General features: G+C 39.3%; 2 protein-coding genes across 2 annotated transcripts; one reads left to right on the top strand and one right to left on the bottom strand.

Moving 5' to 3' along the window:
- The first annotated feature begins 2,276 nt into the window (after positions 1–2,276).
- Positions 2,277–4,955, top strand: LOC146642347 (uncharacterized). Its single transcript, XM_085398328.1, has 4 exons — positions 2,277–2,526; positions 3,331–3,525; positions 3,614–3,690; positions 3,947–4,955. The coding sequence occupies exons 1-4, from the start codon at positions 2,497–2,499 to the stop codon at positions 4,920–4,922; spliced, it is 1,278 nt and encodes a 425-aa protein (XP_085254454.1). The 5' UTR covers positions 2,277–2,496; the 3' UTR covers positions 4,923–4,955.
- A 410-nt stretch (positions 4,956–5,365) lies between these two features.
- LOC146642346 (uncharacterized) lies at positions 5,366–7,720 on the bottom strand. Its single transcript, XM_085398605.1, has 3 exons — positions 7,023–7,720; positions 6,571–6,706; positions 5,366–6,288 (listed from the first exon to the last, which is right to left on the bottom strand). The coding sequence occupies exons 1-3, from the start codon at positions 7,193–7,195 to the stop codon at positions 5,536–5,538; spliced, it is 1,062 nt and encodes a 353-aa protein (XP_085254731.1). The 5' UTR covers positions 7,196–7,720; the 3' UTR covers positions 5,366–5,535.
- Positions 7,721–16,629: the final 8,909 nt, after the last annotated feature.

The raw sequence follows: 16,629 nt of genomic DNA, 5'->3' as shown, positions 1-16,629 counted from the left end.
ACCCAAACAAACTAGGAGATCATCGCGCAGTAGATGACTGATTGATTTGAATAAAAGTGAATAAAGTTTCAGTATTCACAAAGCTTCCTACCACTAAAAGTTCCTCACAGTTTTGAAATCCTTAGAGATTTCAAGAAAATTCTTAGAGCTGTGGCATTTTCTACAAATTTATACTGAAAGTTAAAACTAAATCCTGGTCATGATGAAACTTTTTCATAAAGCATTTTAGTCCTTAAAACAGGGGTGCTCAATCCCAGTCCTCGAGAGCTACTGTCCTGCAGCTTTTAGATGCATCCTTGTTCCGACACAGCTGAATCAAATGAATGGCTTGTTATCAGGCCTTTTCCAAACTTGATGGCATGCTGAAGAGGTAATCAAACATTTGATTCAGCTGTGTTGGAGTAGGGATGCATCTAAAAGCTGCAGGACAGTAGCTCTCGAGGACTGGGATTGAGCACCCCTGCCTTAAAAGATTTCCTGAGGTGAAAAACTGATAGGGGTGAAAAAGGTAATAAAAAGACAGAGAAAAATCAAGATATGGGGGAAATATGATGTTTATCTTGAACAAATATAAATAAGTAAAGGTTTCTGATGATTACTGATGTTTAAGTGTGTGCACTGAATTAGGAATCGACCAGATTCATGTCAGTGTATACTCCTCCCCACCTGCCCCACTGAACAAACAGCCTGTCTGTGCTATTCTGTACAACGAATGAGGGGTAGATGTAATTCTTGCCTTTGATGCATGTATGCTGAGTCTTCCTGTCCATCCTGGGCCCAGACACAGTGCAGCTCTTTGTTTTGTTGTTGCTGGATCTAAAAGGGAATTTAGATGAGGGAACATTTCCTGATACAAATGAGTTTTTAGATGGCATGTAGGAGGAAAAGTTCAAAATAAGTAACTACCATTTTGGTTGGCTCCTCATGCTGGCAGCCATGTGGGGTGCCTCAATCATTGGGCACGAAGATCATTCACTCTCACCGTTTTTTTGCCATCCATATTTCTCCCCTTGTTGGCTGCTGGAGGGCTTGTTTTGGAGCTGACTTATAGTCAATCTCTTCTTCATCTAAAAACTCAATGTCAGACCCTGATTAGACGGTGCTACTACATGTCACCTGGTTGAGCAGGTGACCCATGTACTAAAGGCTAGGGGCCTCAGTTTAAGCCTGCCCGTAACCATTTCCTGCGTATATATTCAATTTTATTTATAAAGTGCCAAATCACAGCAACAGTTGCCTCAGAGTAATCAGCACTTGATATGGAAGATCTGATTGGTTAGAAATATAAAAAATCTCCCTACCTTCCTGCCTACTGTTTGCACTGTTATTGTATAAAAGGCCCCAAAGTTCATAGAATAGTTTTAGAACTATTCTATGAACTGGTGTTTATAAGTTTATATAAGTTCATTTAATATTCAGTCTTCTGTCTGTCTGGGTCAGCCCACCTTCTAGGGACATCATCCGGTTAGTAAGGTGGGCAGTTTAATGTCGGATGAGCAGTGTTGGTCCGGAGGGGGTGCACTGATTCCTGGGGAATGTTAGGTGTGCGTGAATGACAAGTAAGTAGTGACCTGTGTTGTATTTTGCTTTTGTTTGTGTCAGTACTGTAGTATGTTACCATTTAGGCGCTAATGTAGTCCATAGTTGGAGCGGTAGGCCACGCATGCAACGCGTGAGTTCACCCTCATTTCATAAACTAATTTATGTTGTTAGCTTACCCCGGTTTAGCTTTGTTGACGCATGTACGGTCGCTCGTATGTCCATAATGTCAGTCCTGTGTTATGAGACCTACTCTGTATGTGATGCTTGTGATTGTTTACTTTGAAGTAGCGGAGTTTGTAGCGAACAATTAGGTATGTGGATTAATAAAATAGCGAACGAAGTATGGCGTCCCGCTTGCCCTTCACAATAAGAGCATTTTAGCGGATTATAATAGGGGACGCTTTTATTTTGTACATCTACCGGAAGTAGTTCCTGTGTACTGACGGTTGCTTAACCTCGCACTATTGCTATTTAGTTGCATAGTGTGAGCAGTTTGAAGTGTATTATATTTTTCTGATCTTTATATGTGATTATGTTAACTATGTTGTATTATATTTATATTTGAGTATTTGACTTGTCTATTCTCTTTATTTATCGTTATTTCCCTTGTTTATTTCCTTTGTAGGAAACCACACACACACACACACACATAGACACACACTTGTGTACACCCGCTGTGTTTACAGCCCCAGAAATTGAGTGGTGACAATAAAGTCCCTCAAACGGAACCTCAATCTCCCTTCTTCTTTCATACTCTGGGACAATGGACTACTTGCACTAACACTTCCGCGTTCTATGTAGTCCTGCTCCAGTGCTTCCGGTGCGGTTAAACCATGGCGACGTTCTACACTCGATGCCTACAAGAGCTCCCAAAATTGAACATCACCGATGTTCATCGGATTTGCAGAGTGACGACTACCCCCGCCAGCAAATTAGATAAAGGATTTAAGTTATATGCTGCATCTTATATACACAACTACGAAGGTAAGAAAACGTAAATTAACCGACAAAGAAACGCTAGCTAACGTCAAATGCAAACACTACGTTACTCCGCTATGTCCTTCATTTGATGTCAGTTCTCTACATTACATGTTTTCTTAAACGGTGTTTTATGTCGTCCTAAACTATAGTTGAGGTTTTCTTAACTAATGTCACTTTTGTTGTTAGACACTGTTATATTAGCGTTAGGTAGTTGGCTAACTATGGAGGTAGTTAACTACCTAATGCTACTCTTGCTAAGTGTAAAATATATATGTTTAAGACATGCTGAAATGAGTAATACAGAAATAATGCTAATGGTACTTGTATCTTTATTCAGTGTCCAATAAAGACAGGTTGTCAGGGGAGGTCGGTGTGAGAGCCCTGTGCTACAGGTCGATGAGGAAGAGTGAGGCACCACACAGACTAAGTGTAGGCAGGAAGCTGTGTAAAGTTGTTAATCCCCGTTCAGTGGGGTTCAGTTCATTTAAGCATTAGTTAAGTTCATTCCTAAAGGCCCATCAACTTGAATGTTTTCCTTGTCTCCCTGCTTTATCACTCCTAATTTGACTAGTCAGATAGTTAAATCAACGTGTGTTTGGGTGATCAGAAACATTTGACAACAAGTTAATACTGCAAATATACACAATCTAAGTTATTACAGTTATCAAGCATGGTTAAGTTGTTTTAATAGGGAGAGAAGGAAACACTAAGCATTCAGGAGGGTACGTAACCATAACACTGAACTATGTTCCTGTTCAGCTCTTCCATGAAGATGTTACATTTTTAATTTTCGTTCTTTCTTCTTAGATTAAGCTTCTGGATTCATCGCCGGTGATACTGACACATAGCCAGTGCTCCTGTGTGGCAGGCGCTGTTATGTGCAATCACACAGTGGCACTGCTCTTCCAAACAGCACACTACTCACAACTCAGAGTGCCGGTTGTCCCCCCTGTGCATAGCTGCACGGAATCTGAACAGCAATGGCACAAGCCACGGACAGTGGTAATTTAAATGAGGTTAAAGTTTTTGAATTAGTCCATGTTTACATATGAACAGCAACACCATCCATAGTAAATGTGTCTTCTGTTAGGGTGTGAAGCCAGGACCCACCAACTCCATGATCTTCACTAAGCCAGTACCAAATAGGATGGCCCAGACTGGAGTACGGTAATTAGATTTGTAAAATTTGGTTTCACGTGTTACAAATGTATGTTGCTATTTTTTTCATACATACATGTGTCAGAATAGGTATTAATTTACATACAACATTACACTTTCTGAAGACGGCTAACTCAGTCATGTACATATACATCCCAGTCTCTAACTTATGCACCACTGTTTTACACCTTTTAGTTTTTAGTTTAGTTGTTGTTCAGTATAATAACCTTCTCCCTTACATTATTGTCATTGATGTTTTCTTTAGGAGTGGCTTCTACAGAGGCATGGTGGGTCCGTTACCAGATCCCTGCTTGTTCAGAATAACGGAGGCATATGCAAAATTTAATATTGAGGACAGGCCACTTGTGACCACAATGAACATGAGACCTGACAAGCCCCTTGTGGAAAGTGCCTTTGGGCTGGTGCAGGAGGGCAGTGTTCTGTCATATCAGCAGCCGGTTTTGACAACCCGGTACATCACACTACACCGCGATGCACCACCAACACCGCACTTGCCTCTGGAGGGGTATGACATCTTGCCATCAGATTGTGTGTTTGTGTGCTCAGAAGAAGAGCTTCTGCATCTGAAAAGCTTGTCTGTAACTCTGGAAATGGCTCACAAAATAGAGGAAGCTACACGTGAGCAAAGCTCTTCGTCTGAGTGGCATCAGCTCTGCAGGCCCAGAGTGACTGCCTCTAGGTTTCGGGAGGTGTGTCACGTCAGAGGCCAGAGCTCGGCCGAGTCACTAGCAGAGCGTATATTGAAGGGAACAAGGCAGACAGCAGACATGAGGAGAGGAACTGAGATGGAGCCTGCAATAGCAGCAGAGTATAGTAGGCTAATGAATGTTAACTACTCACCCTGTGGTCTGGTCATTCACCCCATTGCCCCCTGGCTTGCTGCATCTCCTGATGGTGTTGTTTTTGACCCCAATGAATACCCCCAGTTTGGCTTCGTCGAATTCAAATGTCCCAATGTACAAAACTTTATTGACTGCAAATATGTGCAGATGGAATGTGGTACCCCTAAACTAAAAAAGAGCCACGCATATTACTGGCAAGTGCAAGGACAACTGCTCATCAGTGGGATGCAGTGGTGTGACTTTGTTGTGTGGGCACAAGAGGACTACCTAGTGCAAAGAATATACATGGATATAGATGTGCACAATGCAATCAGAGAAAAGGCAGACTATTTCTTTTTTTACATATATATGCCAAGATACCTGTGTTTGAAAAAATGAACAGTGAAAACAGCAAAAAGAAAAACAGATCCTTCAGGCCGGCTGGAACAAAATAACTGATGTTTTATTTTCAATATATTTCATGAATTCTTTTGTTGTTACATGTTACTTTTATGTGACATCAATAAACTGTTATTTAAGCAATGGCATCAATTTAATTTTTAAAAACACACATTAAAACGTTGAATTTGTGCAGAACTTATTTACATGGTAAGTATTTAAAACTCCATGCCTAGCATACTGATATACATTTAGACAATAACACAACTGAACTGTAGAAAATGACAAATGGTATTTTTGATGTTCCAAAAGCTCAATGTCACTTATGGTTTTAAAACGATTTAGTGATTTACTTTATAATTTTGATAAATAGTTTTGTTGAATCTGAATAGTAATAATAGTATAATTAAACAGTATTATTAACATTAAACATTTGCAATGAATTTGAATTATCAATAACTGAAACTCAACTATCGGCACTCAAGTACCAGTTCTGTAATCAAGTATTGTCAGCTGAGAAGGAAGAAATTCAACTGTAGTGGCCTCAGCTGCAGGTCATTTTCCATAAGTTACTTGTACTGGCACTGGTGTCTTGGGAAAAATCCATCTTGTCTCACTTAACCCATTTTTTAACTAATGCTGTGTTCTGGTAATTTGACAGCATACATGCCACTGCAAACAGTTGGTTGATATTATAAACATGTGACATGGTAATGATGCTATCAAAAAGTTTGTTCTGTTTGATCCTCCTAATGACTCGCTCCACATGTACCCTGAGTCTGGCTATGGCCTGCGTCTCCTTAACCTGGTATGCTGGCATCTGCTTCTGCTTAGATAGAAAAGGTGGGCAGTACACTTTGCATTTACAACAATCAGTGATTAGGAAGCCCTTATCTACCATCACTGCCATGTCTTCAGTCAACTTCTCAGCAATGCCTGATTGTTTGAATAGTTCCTTGTCACTAACTGAACCAGCATACAGATTAGAGATGAATGTCACTGGACCATGTGGAGCTATGCCAACCAGGGCTTTCATCGTACAGTGGGATTTGTACGAAGAGTACATTTCACTTTGGAGAAGTGGTGAGGATGGTGTCTGACACCTCAGCTCTGTACAGTCAAGGATCATCTGGGTGTCTGAGAAATCTTTGAATTCCTCAGGGAGGTAAGCTTGCACTTCTTCACGTGTAAGCCAGATGCACTGAGACCCCAGTGCAGTGGCAAGAAAATTTGTCCATGTTGCAATAATGCGGCTCACTGTGGACTGGTGTATGTTAAATCGGTGTGCCAGGTCCCTCTCCTTCAAACCAACTGACAGGAAAACCAGGAAAAGAAAAAACTCATCAATTGGCTGTAGCAGCTGCCTCTGGAAGGTGAAAACAAAAGGGAAAATGTTACTCCTTAAGCTATGAACTAGTAAAATTATTCTTTTCTTGGCTAAATGTTTTGTAATGGTTAGGCATACCATACTGTACCATGGGGTAAACAATGAGGTGCTGTAGTGCACAGGTGTATGTATGTAAAGGATACTGAGTCTAGCATACATACACCTGTGTATGTATGCTACTGTACATAAAGTAATGTTATTGTACATAAATACAATAACATTACACCTCTAGTTCTAACTACCAACAAACCCATAACCTACTGTTGATGTGCGTGCAGGTGTCAACACTTCTTCGTTCCGATTGGCAGCTGACTTGGCTCTTGAAACCCGGATCATTTTATAGATGCAAGGCTCAATCAAAACCCAGAATGCCATCAAATGATCATAGCTTGGAAATCTATTCACGAGAGAGACATACATCATGTCAATCATTAATTAACATTACACACTGACATAAAAATAATGTGAACTGTGACAAATATGCTAATGGAATGCTGTATAAAATAGTCTGATTAAGAGTATTTGGTGTTGTATTTTACCTGTAGCATTAGGATATTGTTTAAATACTAAAGCATCTACATAAAACATACAATCAGCAGAGAAAAAGTAAATTTCTATTTTGTTTTCATTAAGACTGGAAAAACTTTCTAAATTTAACTGATGGTGACCTTGGTATATTTTAAACAGTTAGCTTGAATAGAACTTAGATGTACCTGGTATAGAATCGGATGTCAGTGTCGGAGCCAGCAAAACGCTGTAACCCAAATTCTCGCTGGACACGTAACTCCTGTATTTCCTTCCTCAGTCTCCACGTCTTCGGACAGGTCTTCTGCAGCTGATGCAGATATGTCCAATGCAGACGGCTCAGGGACTGAGCAGTAGTCATGATCTCTTGTAAGACTGTGCTCTTCTTGATCGTCAGGAGGAACTAGTTCAGGGCGTCGCTCCGTTCTCTCCCAAACACTACGCCGCGGTGGTTCAACTTTATAGCCATTCCACTCAAAAAGTGTTGGTACAGCACCTTTAATAAGCCGCCTTCGACCATCGAGGGTTGTTGGCTCTATGAGTTGATCACTGGCAAAGTGTCTGCAGCAGACCCTGGTGTGAGAGGTAATCGTGAAATGATCCCGGCGTATATTTACCAGCCATTGTCTTCTCAAGTCGGAATGGGTCGGAAAGGCATGAAAACTTAGTATGCCGTTAAATTTGGCTGAAGCTGAACAAAGTGGGACACAGCAATGCTCGGAGTATTTCTTCTCCTGTTTTTGAAAATGTTCTGTTTTAAATACTTTCCTTTTTATACTCATTCTGAAGCGACATTAGCATAGCTACCGATAGATAAGCAAACGTACCGGAAACGCACAAGCGGTACTATTTGGAAACGGAAATACGTCACATGCCCTAGTGCAAGTAGTCTATTTGGCCTTAAGTGGTGTTCTGGCCGACACACCGGGGTGACCGTAGTGCTCAAAGACTGAATCAGTGCCACAGCCGTGCCTATCTTTGATATCTCCACTACAGTTATATTTATTTAACCCTTGTATGGTGTTCGGGTCTGTGAGACCCGTTTTCAGTTTTCCTCAAAAGAAAAATTAAACAATTAATTATTTTTTCAACCTGAAATTCATTGGCTTTGGCTTATTTTCTGTGAAGAACATAAATCCGAACCAATTTTCAATGACCTTATACTGTACCTCCCCCCACGCATTTACATTACATACAAGGTGTTCGGGTCCACTGGACCCAGGTCTAATAAAAGTGTTGAAAGTGTAGGTCCTGTGTTCCCATACTCTGTCTTCCTCCTTTCTGGTGCTGCTGATAGTGTTTTCTTCTTCTTCCCCTCCTGCTCCCGCACAAAGTTGCAACATTGTTGAAAATTCAACTATCAACACCGTCTGCTCTTACATTCCTGCACATTTTACCCTCTTTCTTGAGGGATCCAAATTTTATTTTCTCATACCCTGTCCCACCTGCAAATTAGGGGCATAATACTATAAATAAGACTTTGCCAGTGTGGTTCTTTATCACAACTGATCAAGATGACAAAAGATTATCTGCTGCGAGGGCCATCCAGTTGATTTTGGAAGAGAGAGGGGCTTCAGATGATGATGTTGACAAAGAGGTTTCAGAATATTTCACATTTCTGAAAATTCAGAGTCTGACAGTGACTTTGAAGAAGAGGATGAGGTTGAGCACCATTTAGTAACAAAACGAAGACGAGTACCCCATCTGCAGCCAGCTCCAGGACCAGAACAAGCCCACCAGACAGCAAGTGAAGAAATATGGATGTCAATAACTGGTGAATTTGAATGGTCTTCTTGCCCAAGAAATGAGCCACCCTGCAGAGCTGTTACTGTGATAAGCCAGGGCCAACACGGCTGACAGTTACTCATGTGCAGGACATCAAGTCTTCATTTGAGCTTTTCATCCCAGATTCCATCCAGAAAATTATTCTGGATTGCAGTAATCTAGAAGGAAGGTGTGTTTTTGGAGAGAGGTGGAAGGAGATGGACCAAATTCATCTAAGAACCCCAAAGGCCTACTTTGGGGTTTTTATCCTTGCAGGAGTTTTCAGGTCCAAAGGGGAATCCACAGAATCCCTGTGGGATGCAGAAACCAGCAAGAACCTTTCCGTGCATCAATGTCTCTGGAAAACTTCCACAAAATTTCCAGGATTATCCGTTTTGATAACCGAGACGACAGACCAGCTCGACAGCAGAGAGACAAGCTAGCTGCCATCAGGACAGTGTGGGATAAGTGTGTGCACCACCTCCCCTGTTTTACAACCCTGGGCCTAATGTCACCATTGATGAGCAGCTGATCCCATTTAGTTGTGAAACATATTGCTTCACGTGTAAATGTGTTGTGTCTTTCCACTCACTCCACTTGATTATAACTGATTTATTTTTTTATAACATTTTATAAAAAAACAAAACAAAAAAAAAACGAGAAGCACATTAATTCACAAATGTGATCTAACAAAGGTAAAGGGAAAAAATTAACCATGTTTGCTGTTCATATGGTTTGTAATTGGGATGAACTAAACATCTGTTGAGTAATTTAACGTAAAATTGTTTGATAGTGTTAATTTGGAAAGCCAAAACTCTAGCGGGTCCACCAGACCCATGAACACTGGCTGAGTAACAAAAATATGAACACCACACAAGGGTTAAGGCAAAAAGGCCTCACGTTCTGAAAAGTCTTCATCACCGACTAAATCTTCCTCTCTTCTGAAATTTGAGGATGGATCAAGAGATCAGTGGTTTGATGTCTGGCTCCACCTCTCCATGCATAAAAGTGTCCTTTGGGACTCAAACTGTACTGATACTAAGTTGTAAATGTTAAATAAAAGTGCTTCACTACCAGTGTTGGTCACTTGAGAATAGTAATTAGTTACTAATTACTGAAAGTAATCCAGTTACTTTACTGATTACTTGTTTTCAAAAGTAACTAGTTATTTTATTACTTTTTAACAACATGATACACAACCTGAATAAATAATAATATTAATAATAATAATAATGATTATAAAGCAATAGACCTTTCAAACCAATCTTTTTCTGCATATTTCATGATATAAAACTGAATCAAATGAAAAAGTTTTTTTTTAAATTGTTTATTAGTTTTAATCTTTTAACTTTATGCATCAAGCAAAATTTAAATTATATGCAACAGCCTTTGACTGGAAGCAATTTGTTTAACATTTAAACCTATTTTCTGCATATTCCAGCATATAAAATGAAATAATGTTTTGTGTTTCCACTCACTCTTTCAAATAGATGCAAGTAAAACAGCAAAAAATAAATATAATCAAAGATTCAGCAGCACTAAGTCCTGTCACTCTTAAGTCTATTTTCACCCTTTTAGCAGGAGTGGGGCCAGTGGAGGTTTGCCCAGTGCTGCAGCGGTCATGTTAGTGGGGGGATCCTCTATGAATTTCACATTCCAGTGGCAGTGTACTAGGTGCTTGCTCAAGTTTAATTTTTTGCTGTAGAAAGAAGTTTTCTTCCCACGCAGTGTACAGCGGATGCTAATTTTTTTGTCACTTTTTACAGAACCAAACTTAAAGTGATGTCAGTACTTCCACGCTTTAAACCCTGCATGGTTGTACTCTTTCTGCACTCCATATTATCCGTAGTTGATCTACACACGTCTGTTGCTGCCACGGATGTCGCACGCTCGTACGTCATTGTCATGAGACATTCTCACAAACAAAATCATGGTTTAGTAACAGTAATCTAATTACTTTTTATTGCAATAATAATCCTTTACCATACCAAAAAAAATCAGATTATGCGTTACTGCCCATCTCTGTTCACTTCAGACACTACTACTGTTTGAATATATGTGTGTGACTTGGTGACTGAGACTTGCTTTAAGAAAGCTTTTGAGTGCTTAAATTGAGTAGAAAGGCATCATATAGTACCAGTCCATTTACCGTTTTAAAATGGCTCAGGATCTCTGAGTAGAGAATCTTTTCGTCATCTTGGTCAGTAAGGAGCCACACATTCAAAGCTACATATTTGTTGTGTCCCACGTGTGATGGAGCATAAGAAAAGAAATAATCAAATAAAACTGAAAGTAAAATGTGTGGGAATGTGGGAACAGGCAGGTGTAGGTGCTTGAATCGTAACAGTGTTGGAACATTGAGTGGGAAAAGCATGAGAAGAAAGAAAAAAACACCACACAACGGGCACATATATACAAACAAACAGAGTGAAGGGACACAGCATCTCCATAATTTCATGACCCACCGCATAAATAAAAGTGTAGGGGGTGTGAAGTAACTGGAAACATGTTATTTTATACGTTCTTCAGAGAAAATGAGCCACATTAAGAAATCTGAGGTTGAAAATATGCGTAACATTGCACAGGCTCTCCTGTATTTACAGGATACAGATATTTTTTGTTAATTGATAGAACGCTTCTTTATCTTTCTTTATTTAATTTAAGTTTCTATTTCTAATAGATAAATAGACAGTTGAACACAAAGTTCCTGTTTTTTCACCATTGCTTTTTTTCCTTTGGTGTAGTACAAATTGCAGTCTAGGAGGTTTTTATCGGTAGGAAGACCTGTAAAACTTACAACACTGTTAAAAGTTTAAAATTCACCTCACTTGCATTTTCTAAAGATGCTCAGTGATTTCGACTGAAACCTTTGGCCCCCGTGCCTCATGTTTGGCATCCCTGCATTAAAGGATCCAGGTCTGACTAACTGAACTGTCAAATCTGGAACGTGCATATTTGAGTCATGTTAGTTTCATGATGTCCACACTCCAGAACTAACCTTCTGAACTGTTTTTGCAGTCTTACATTTGATCACATGGTCAGTTACATTTGATGAATTAATTGGCAATAAAGTTGCCACCATAATGCCAATGGTTAGATGGAAAAACAAAAAAGAAAGTACATTTCCTTGAAACACTTCATAACCAGAGGTAATTAAACTATATTGACAGCAGGTGTGCTAGTAATAATAAATAATACAAGCTAAACACTTTATTATGTTAATATCATATGAGCCATATAAGATTAACTGCTAGAAACACAAGCATAGGAAATAAAAGTCAGCAAGCATATAAGTATCAGCAGAATTTACCTACTACACAGGTAGGTGTGTGATTTGACACATTTTGCAGGTTAAATATGGCTCCCAATTTATTCAGTAGAGATGCTCATTACAGAGTTCTCAAAGTACAACCTGCAGGCCAACAAACAGAGAAAGGAAATAACACTATTGTACTTTTCATTCATCCCCAGTTCGTCTCACATGGCATGATAAAAAGCACAGAGGATGAGCGTTTCTTTTGAATTTGAGCTTGCCTGTTTCAGACATTAAAGCAGACTGAGCCTTCCCAACTTTCCTGTTGTCTCTGTGTGAAATGCCGTTGCTCTAATGGTTAAAAGGAAACTGTGATTCAGTGCAGCGCCTGCAATTAACAAGCAAAAAGCACCATTTTGTGACAGAAACATTCAAAACACTAATTAAATGTGACTGATGTGTGTCATTTTCTTGTGGGTAGTTCGCTCATGTGCCGGCTCACTAAATTGGTACTCTGTGATCAAAACTTTGAGAACCCCTGGGTTAGAGTATTCATAATTATACTATTTCAACACAGTGAATTCTGTGATTAGCTCTGTTAGTTTTCCATTCTTTCCATTACCAGTTAGACTGCATTTCTTCCCCCTTTTCTGACCAACCAGTCATGTTTCAGACTATTTGTCATACCTAGCAACATAACCAGCCATACCTCCTCACTTCACCACAGGTAAAGGCTTAATTCCCCTCCTTGCTCAGTGTTGCCCAGAAACGTTTCCTTTATAACTCTTAAGCTTAGAGTCTTGTTAAAAATTTTCAAGTGGTTAAGTTGCATCCACACAGAAGGCAATTTGCTCATCGCTTTGTTGCTGATGACTTGTCACCAGCTGTCATTCCAGGCTCTGGTTACCAAGGAAACCCTCGTTTGCTAATCAAGGATATCCTGCGTTCTCACTGGATGATGATATGAAGTTGGTGCTAGTGATGATGTTCACACAGGTTTTGGTTGTTGTCATTGAATATAAATTGCTATTTATTTGATAAATGCAATAGATGGATAATAATAGTTTTTTTTAATACTGCATGTTTAATGCTTATTTAGTTTTTATGTTAAAAAATAAAACAAAGCTATTTATAATTCTGTTGCACAATGGACAAGAAATGGATTTGTATGTGCTCTGCAGTATTTTTTTCACAATGTATAATTATTTGATTTTCTAAACATTCAAAATAAGATATGAGGATTGTAATTACTGAAAATGTCTTTTAATTGTATGAATATATTATTTAGAGCATCTTGTTAGCTTAAGTGATGCAACAGCAATTATAAACACTACCATATTTAATTATTTATAACTTCTATATATTCTATGCTCTCAATATTGCTGCCTGCATAAGGATAGAATATGCTACAGGCTGATGGAGGCTTTACTGTCCGTACACAGTGCTTGACAAATTTATGAGACCACCACACAATGTTAGGTTTATACCCACTAAAAGTACTGGTAATTATGAAAATAATTCCTTATGTTTCTGCAATATTTAATCCCCCAGTATGAAAATGATATTTTGAAGCTGGTAGATTAAATGTTAAAATGATATTTGTAATGCTAAAATTTTATTATTTTTGTTATCTGTGAATTTTCAAACTTTCAGTTTTACAAAAAAAGGCAGAAAAAACCGTGAAGCACGTTATTATTAGTTTTGGATTAAGTTGCCAAATTAGCATTACCTATTTGCTTAATCCTAAAAAAGAAAGAAAAAGTTCTATCGCTCCACAACTCGTCTCAGATTTGGGCATAAAAATCTGAAGAACATTTATTTTATTTTAAATCTTTTAAAGGCTTAAAGTTGCTGATATATATATATATATATATATATATATATATATATATATATATATATATATATATATATATATATATATATAAATGATGCCGAAAGAAATCATAAAAATGAGCATATAAAAGGTCAAATTTCTTTCCAATAATGTGCACTGTTTGACTGTGACTGACCCGAGGAAGGAAATGAAAAGGAGACACACAAAGAAGAAAGTGTTGGATATGTGAGAAATGAGGAATCAGAACAGTAAGAAACATGAGAAAGGAACAAAAGGCATTATCAGGCCCAGAAACTAATGATACGGAAGTGATAATGGCAGCATTTTTACTCTCAGGTAATGGCCAGGAACAAAAGACATCTCAAGAATGTAGCATATCAGACTGAAGAAGCTCTTAAAGGTTTGGTTGTATCTGCACTTCATTTTGTTTGGTTTAAACCAGTGGAGGAAATGTCATCTGTTTTTTTTCTCTTCCCATTCTGAATTTCCCGAATACAACTTCTGATTGCAATGACAGGTGATTCTAAAGAAATGGTAAAAGCTTGCTTTCTTTGACTTGGTTTTTGGTTCTGTGGTGTTGTTTTACTGCTTTTCCGGTTGACAGTTTTCAGCAAACAGACATAAATCCACTGCACACTACCTGCAGTTACAAAATCCACACAGATAAAGGCAGTGCCTAGGTGGCTGAATGTGCAGCGTAGAATTTTAGTGAGCTAAAGAGCCAAAAATTTTCCTCATAAGCTGATGGAAATGAAATGAAAGCCGAGAAAATATTGGTCTTACGTTTCTTCAGGTGGATACAAGTAGTATGAATGCTAACAATACACAAAAGGATATGAAGAAAACTGTGCAGGTTGAGACCTCGGAAAAGTTAATATCTTGGTTATCTATGTTTTTCTCGTTTTTTCCAGATTGTATTCTACTTCTGAACCTCAATTACCACATGTAATGACAAACTAATGATGCAGCACGAGTGTTGCCTTTATTTGCAGACTCATGGAGCCATTCCTGAACATCCCTCGAGAAGCGGTGGGTGTGTGGGCAGTGAAGAAGGGGTTAGGTGCGATTACGTAGGGGAGTCTTGCAGAAAGTAATCCCCCAGCGGCATGCCAAGCGAGCCTCTCGGTGGTCAGAGGCTTTCGTCAGCTCGCTCATTAAAGCCCCCTATCTCTTCTTCTTTCGGCTTCAAATTGCCTTCCCAGCCTCATACTGCGGTGGGGCCAGAGGGTCAACAGATTATCTTCTTAATCCCGTTAATCCGTCCTCACATCAGTCCGGGATGATTCTCACCATAATTGTATTCGCCGCTGCCTCAATTAGAAAGAAGCAGGGGTCTGAGGAAATGAGGTGGAATGAGACGTCAGGGAGGATCAGCAGCAAGAACGCACATGTTTTTTTTTTTTCCTGTAGTGTGTGTGCGCGTGTGTGTGGCATTGCACAAGTAAGGAGCAACCCAAAGTTCATGTCTGAGGAAACCGGCTGGGTTAGCTCCTTGCTGTCAGTGAAAGTGTGACAGTAGTTCAGTGAAGTGCAGTGACGACAACTCGACTGATTTGTGGTCCAGTTGCGTAAGGTGGCTCAAGCTTGAGGACTGAAGCACTCGGTGCAGTAACACAATCAGCAATTGGAAATGTGTGTGTCAAGACGTGTGAAAGACACAAAAGAGCTGCGTTAACATGTGTCCGGCACTGAGAGGTGATGAAATATGTAAATAACATGAGTTCATAGTGCATGTATCTGTGAGCTTCTCTCTGCTCCTCCTATTATCCCTGTCAGTATGATAAGTCAAAGGTTAACCACTCCTAATGGGTGGACATTATGTTAATTAGACGATCTATTAGCGTCCTGTCAGATTAGGCTCAGCTAACACGAGGCTGGGTCATAGGGCGAGAGGCTGAGAAAATCAAACAGGGGTTTTAGCCTCTGGAGAACTTTTCTTTCCTAATGGTTCCACACTGTGTGGCAAACTGTCTTCAAGCTGGGGGTGATGTTATAGGTAATGGCCAGGAACTAAAGACATCTAAAGAATGTGGCATAAAAGACTGAAGAGGCTGTTAAAGGTTTGTCTGTGCCTGCAGTTTATTCAGTTTGAATACTAGAAGATTGCTTTGTTTCGCATGGTTTTGGTTTCTGAAACAAAAGCTGTTTTCGTGCACAAACTCCAGAAAAAAAACAGGAGAATCAAGTTGGGACACTGTCCAAAGTTGTCACATCTGAATACAACACAATGTGATCTGCTTCAACGCGATTTGCACTTCTTCAAAAAGCTCTCTTATTGTGAATTCATCTATTACCCGCACCAAATGGACATTAGACAAACTGTCAATGACAGAGTTTGAATGTTAAAGACACTTTAATGTCCAGCTAGGTCAGACTCCTGTCTTCTCATGTGTGACAATGGTTTAAAATCCATGGATAATAAATTCATAATCCCTGATGTCATTCTCCCTAGCTACTTCTCCAGTTCCAAATCCCAAATCATTTCCATCCCACATGGAATATTTTATTCCTTCAACGCTCTGGGGTGTCTCAGTCTCTCGCAGCTGATCTTACAGCTAATCTAGTTTTTGTCAATGTAAATGAGCACGTTCCAGGTATAGAGCCATCTTGTCCTGTATTTAAAGTAAATTCCAAGTTTAAAGTATTCCTTATTGATCATAATCTGGGCCTTGTTAATCCCTCAAGGTCATTCACATGAGTTAAGGTAAAACTATTGCAATGGTAGTTAATGGTACTGTACAAGTTCAAATCCTGAGTGCTCTAAGGCTTCAGAAATTTAAGGATCTGGCTCACATCCCAGCTTTACATTTGGCTGCAAAATGTGTGAGGTTACAGGTCAGTGAAGACACCAAGCTGCACACTTACCACTCCTTGATGTTCATAAAAGTCACAAACAGATTTGGTGACCGAAGATAAGATGAATGGATGGATGCCATCACTG

This window comes from Rhamphochromis longiceps, linkage group LG23, assembly GCF_057381845.1.
Source record: "Rhamphochromis longiceps isolate RC_006_pf linkage group LG23, R_longiceps_female_GT1.1, whole genome shotgun sequence".
Lineage (NCBI taxonomy): Eukaryota > Metazoa > Chordata > Actinopteri > Cichliformes > Cichlidae > Rhamphochromis > Rhamphochromis longiceps.
Note: the sequence above shows the minus strand (reverse complement) of the source record. Positions and strands in the feature narration are given on the sequence as shown.

Excerpts from the sequence above, each read along its gene's own strand:
- LOC146642347 (XM_085398328.1), top strand. The coding sequence starts at position 2,497 with ATGCTGCATCTTATATACACAACTACGAAG. Across the intron at positions 2,527-3,330 it reads TTATATACACAACTACGAAG|ATTAAGCTTCTGGATTCATC; the intron begins GTAAGAAAACGT and ends CTTTCTTCTTAG. Across the intron at positions 3,526-3,613 it reads GGCACAAGCCACGGACAGTG|GGTGTGAAGCCAGGACCCAC; the intron begins GTAATTTAAATG and ends GTCTTCTGTTAG.
- LOC146642346 (XM_085398605.1), bottom strand. The coding sequence starts at position 7,195 with ATGACTACTGCTCAGTCCCTGAGCCGTCTGCATTGGACATATCTGCAT. Across the intron at positions 6,707-7,022 it reads GACATCCGATTCTATACCAG|ATTTCCAAGCTATGATCATT; the intron begins GTACATCTAAGT and ends TCTCGTGAATAG. Across the intron at positions 6,289-6,570 it reads CACCTGCACGCACATCAACA|AGGCAGCTGCTACAGCCAAT; the intron begins GTAGGTTATGGG and ends TTCACCTTCCAG.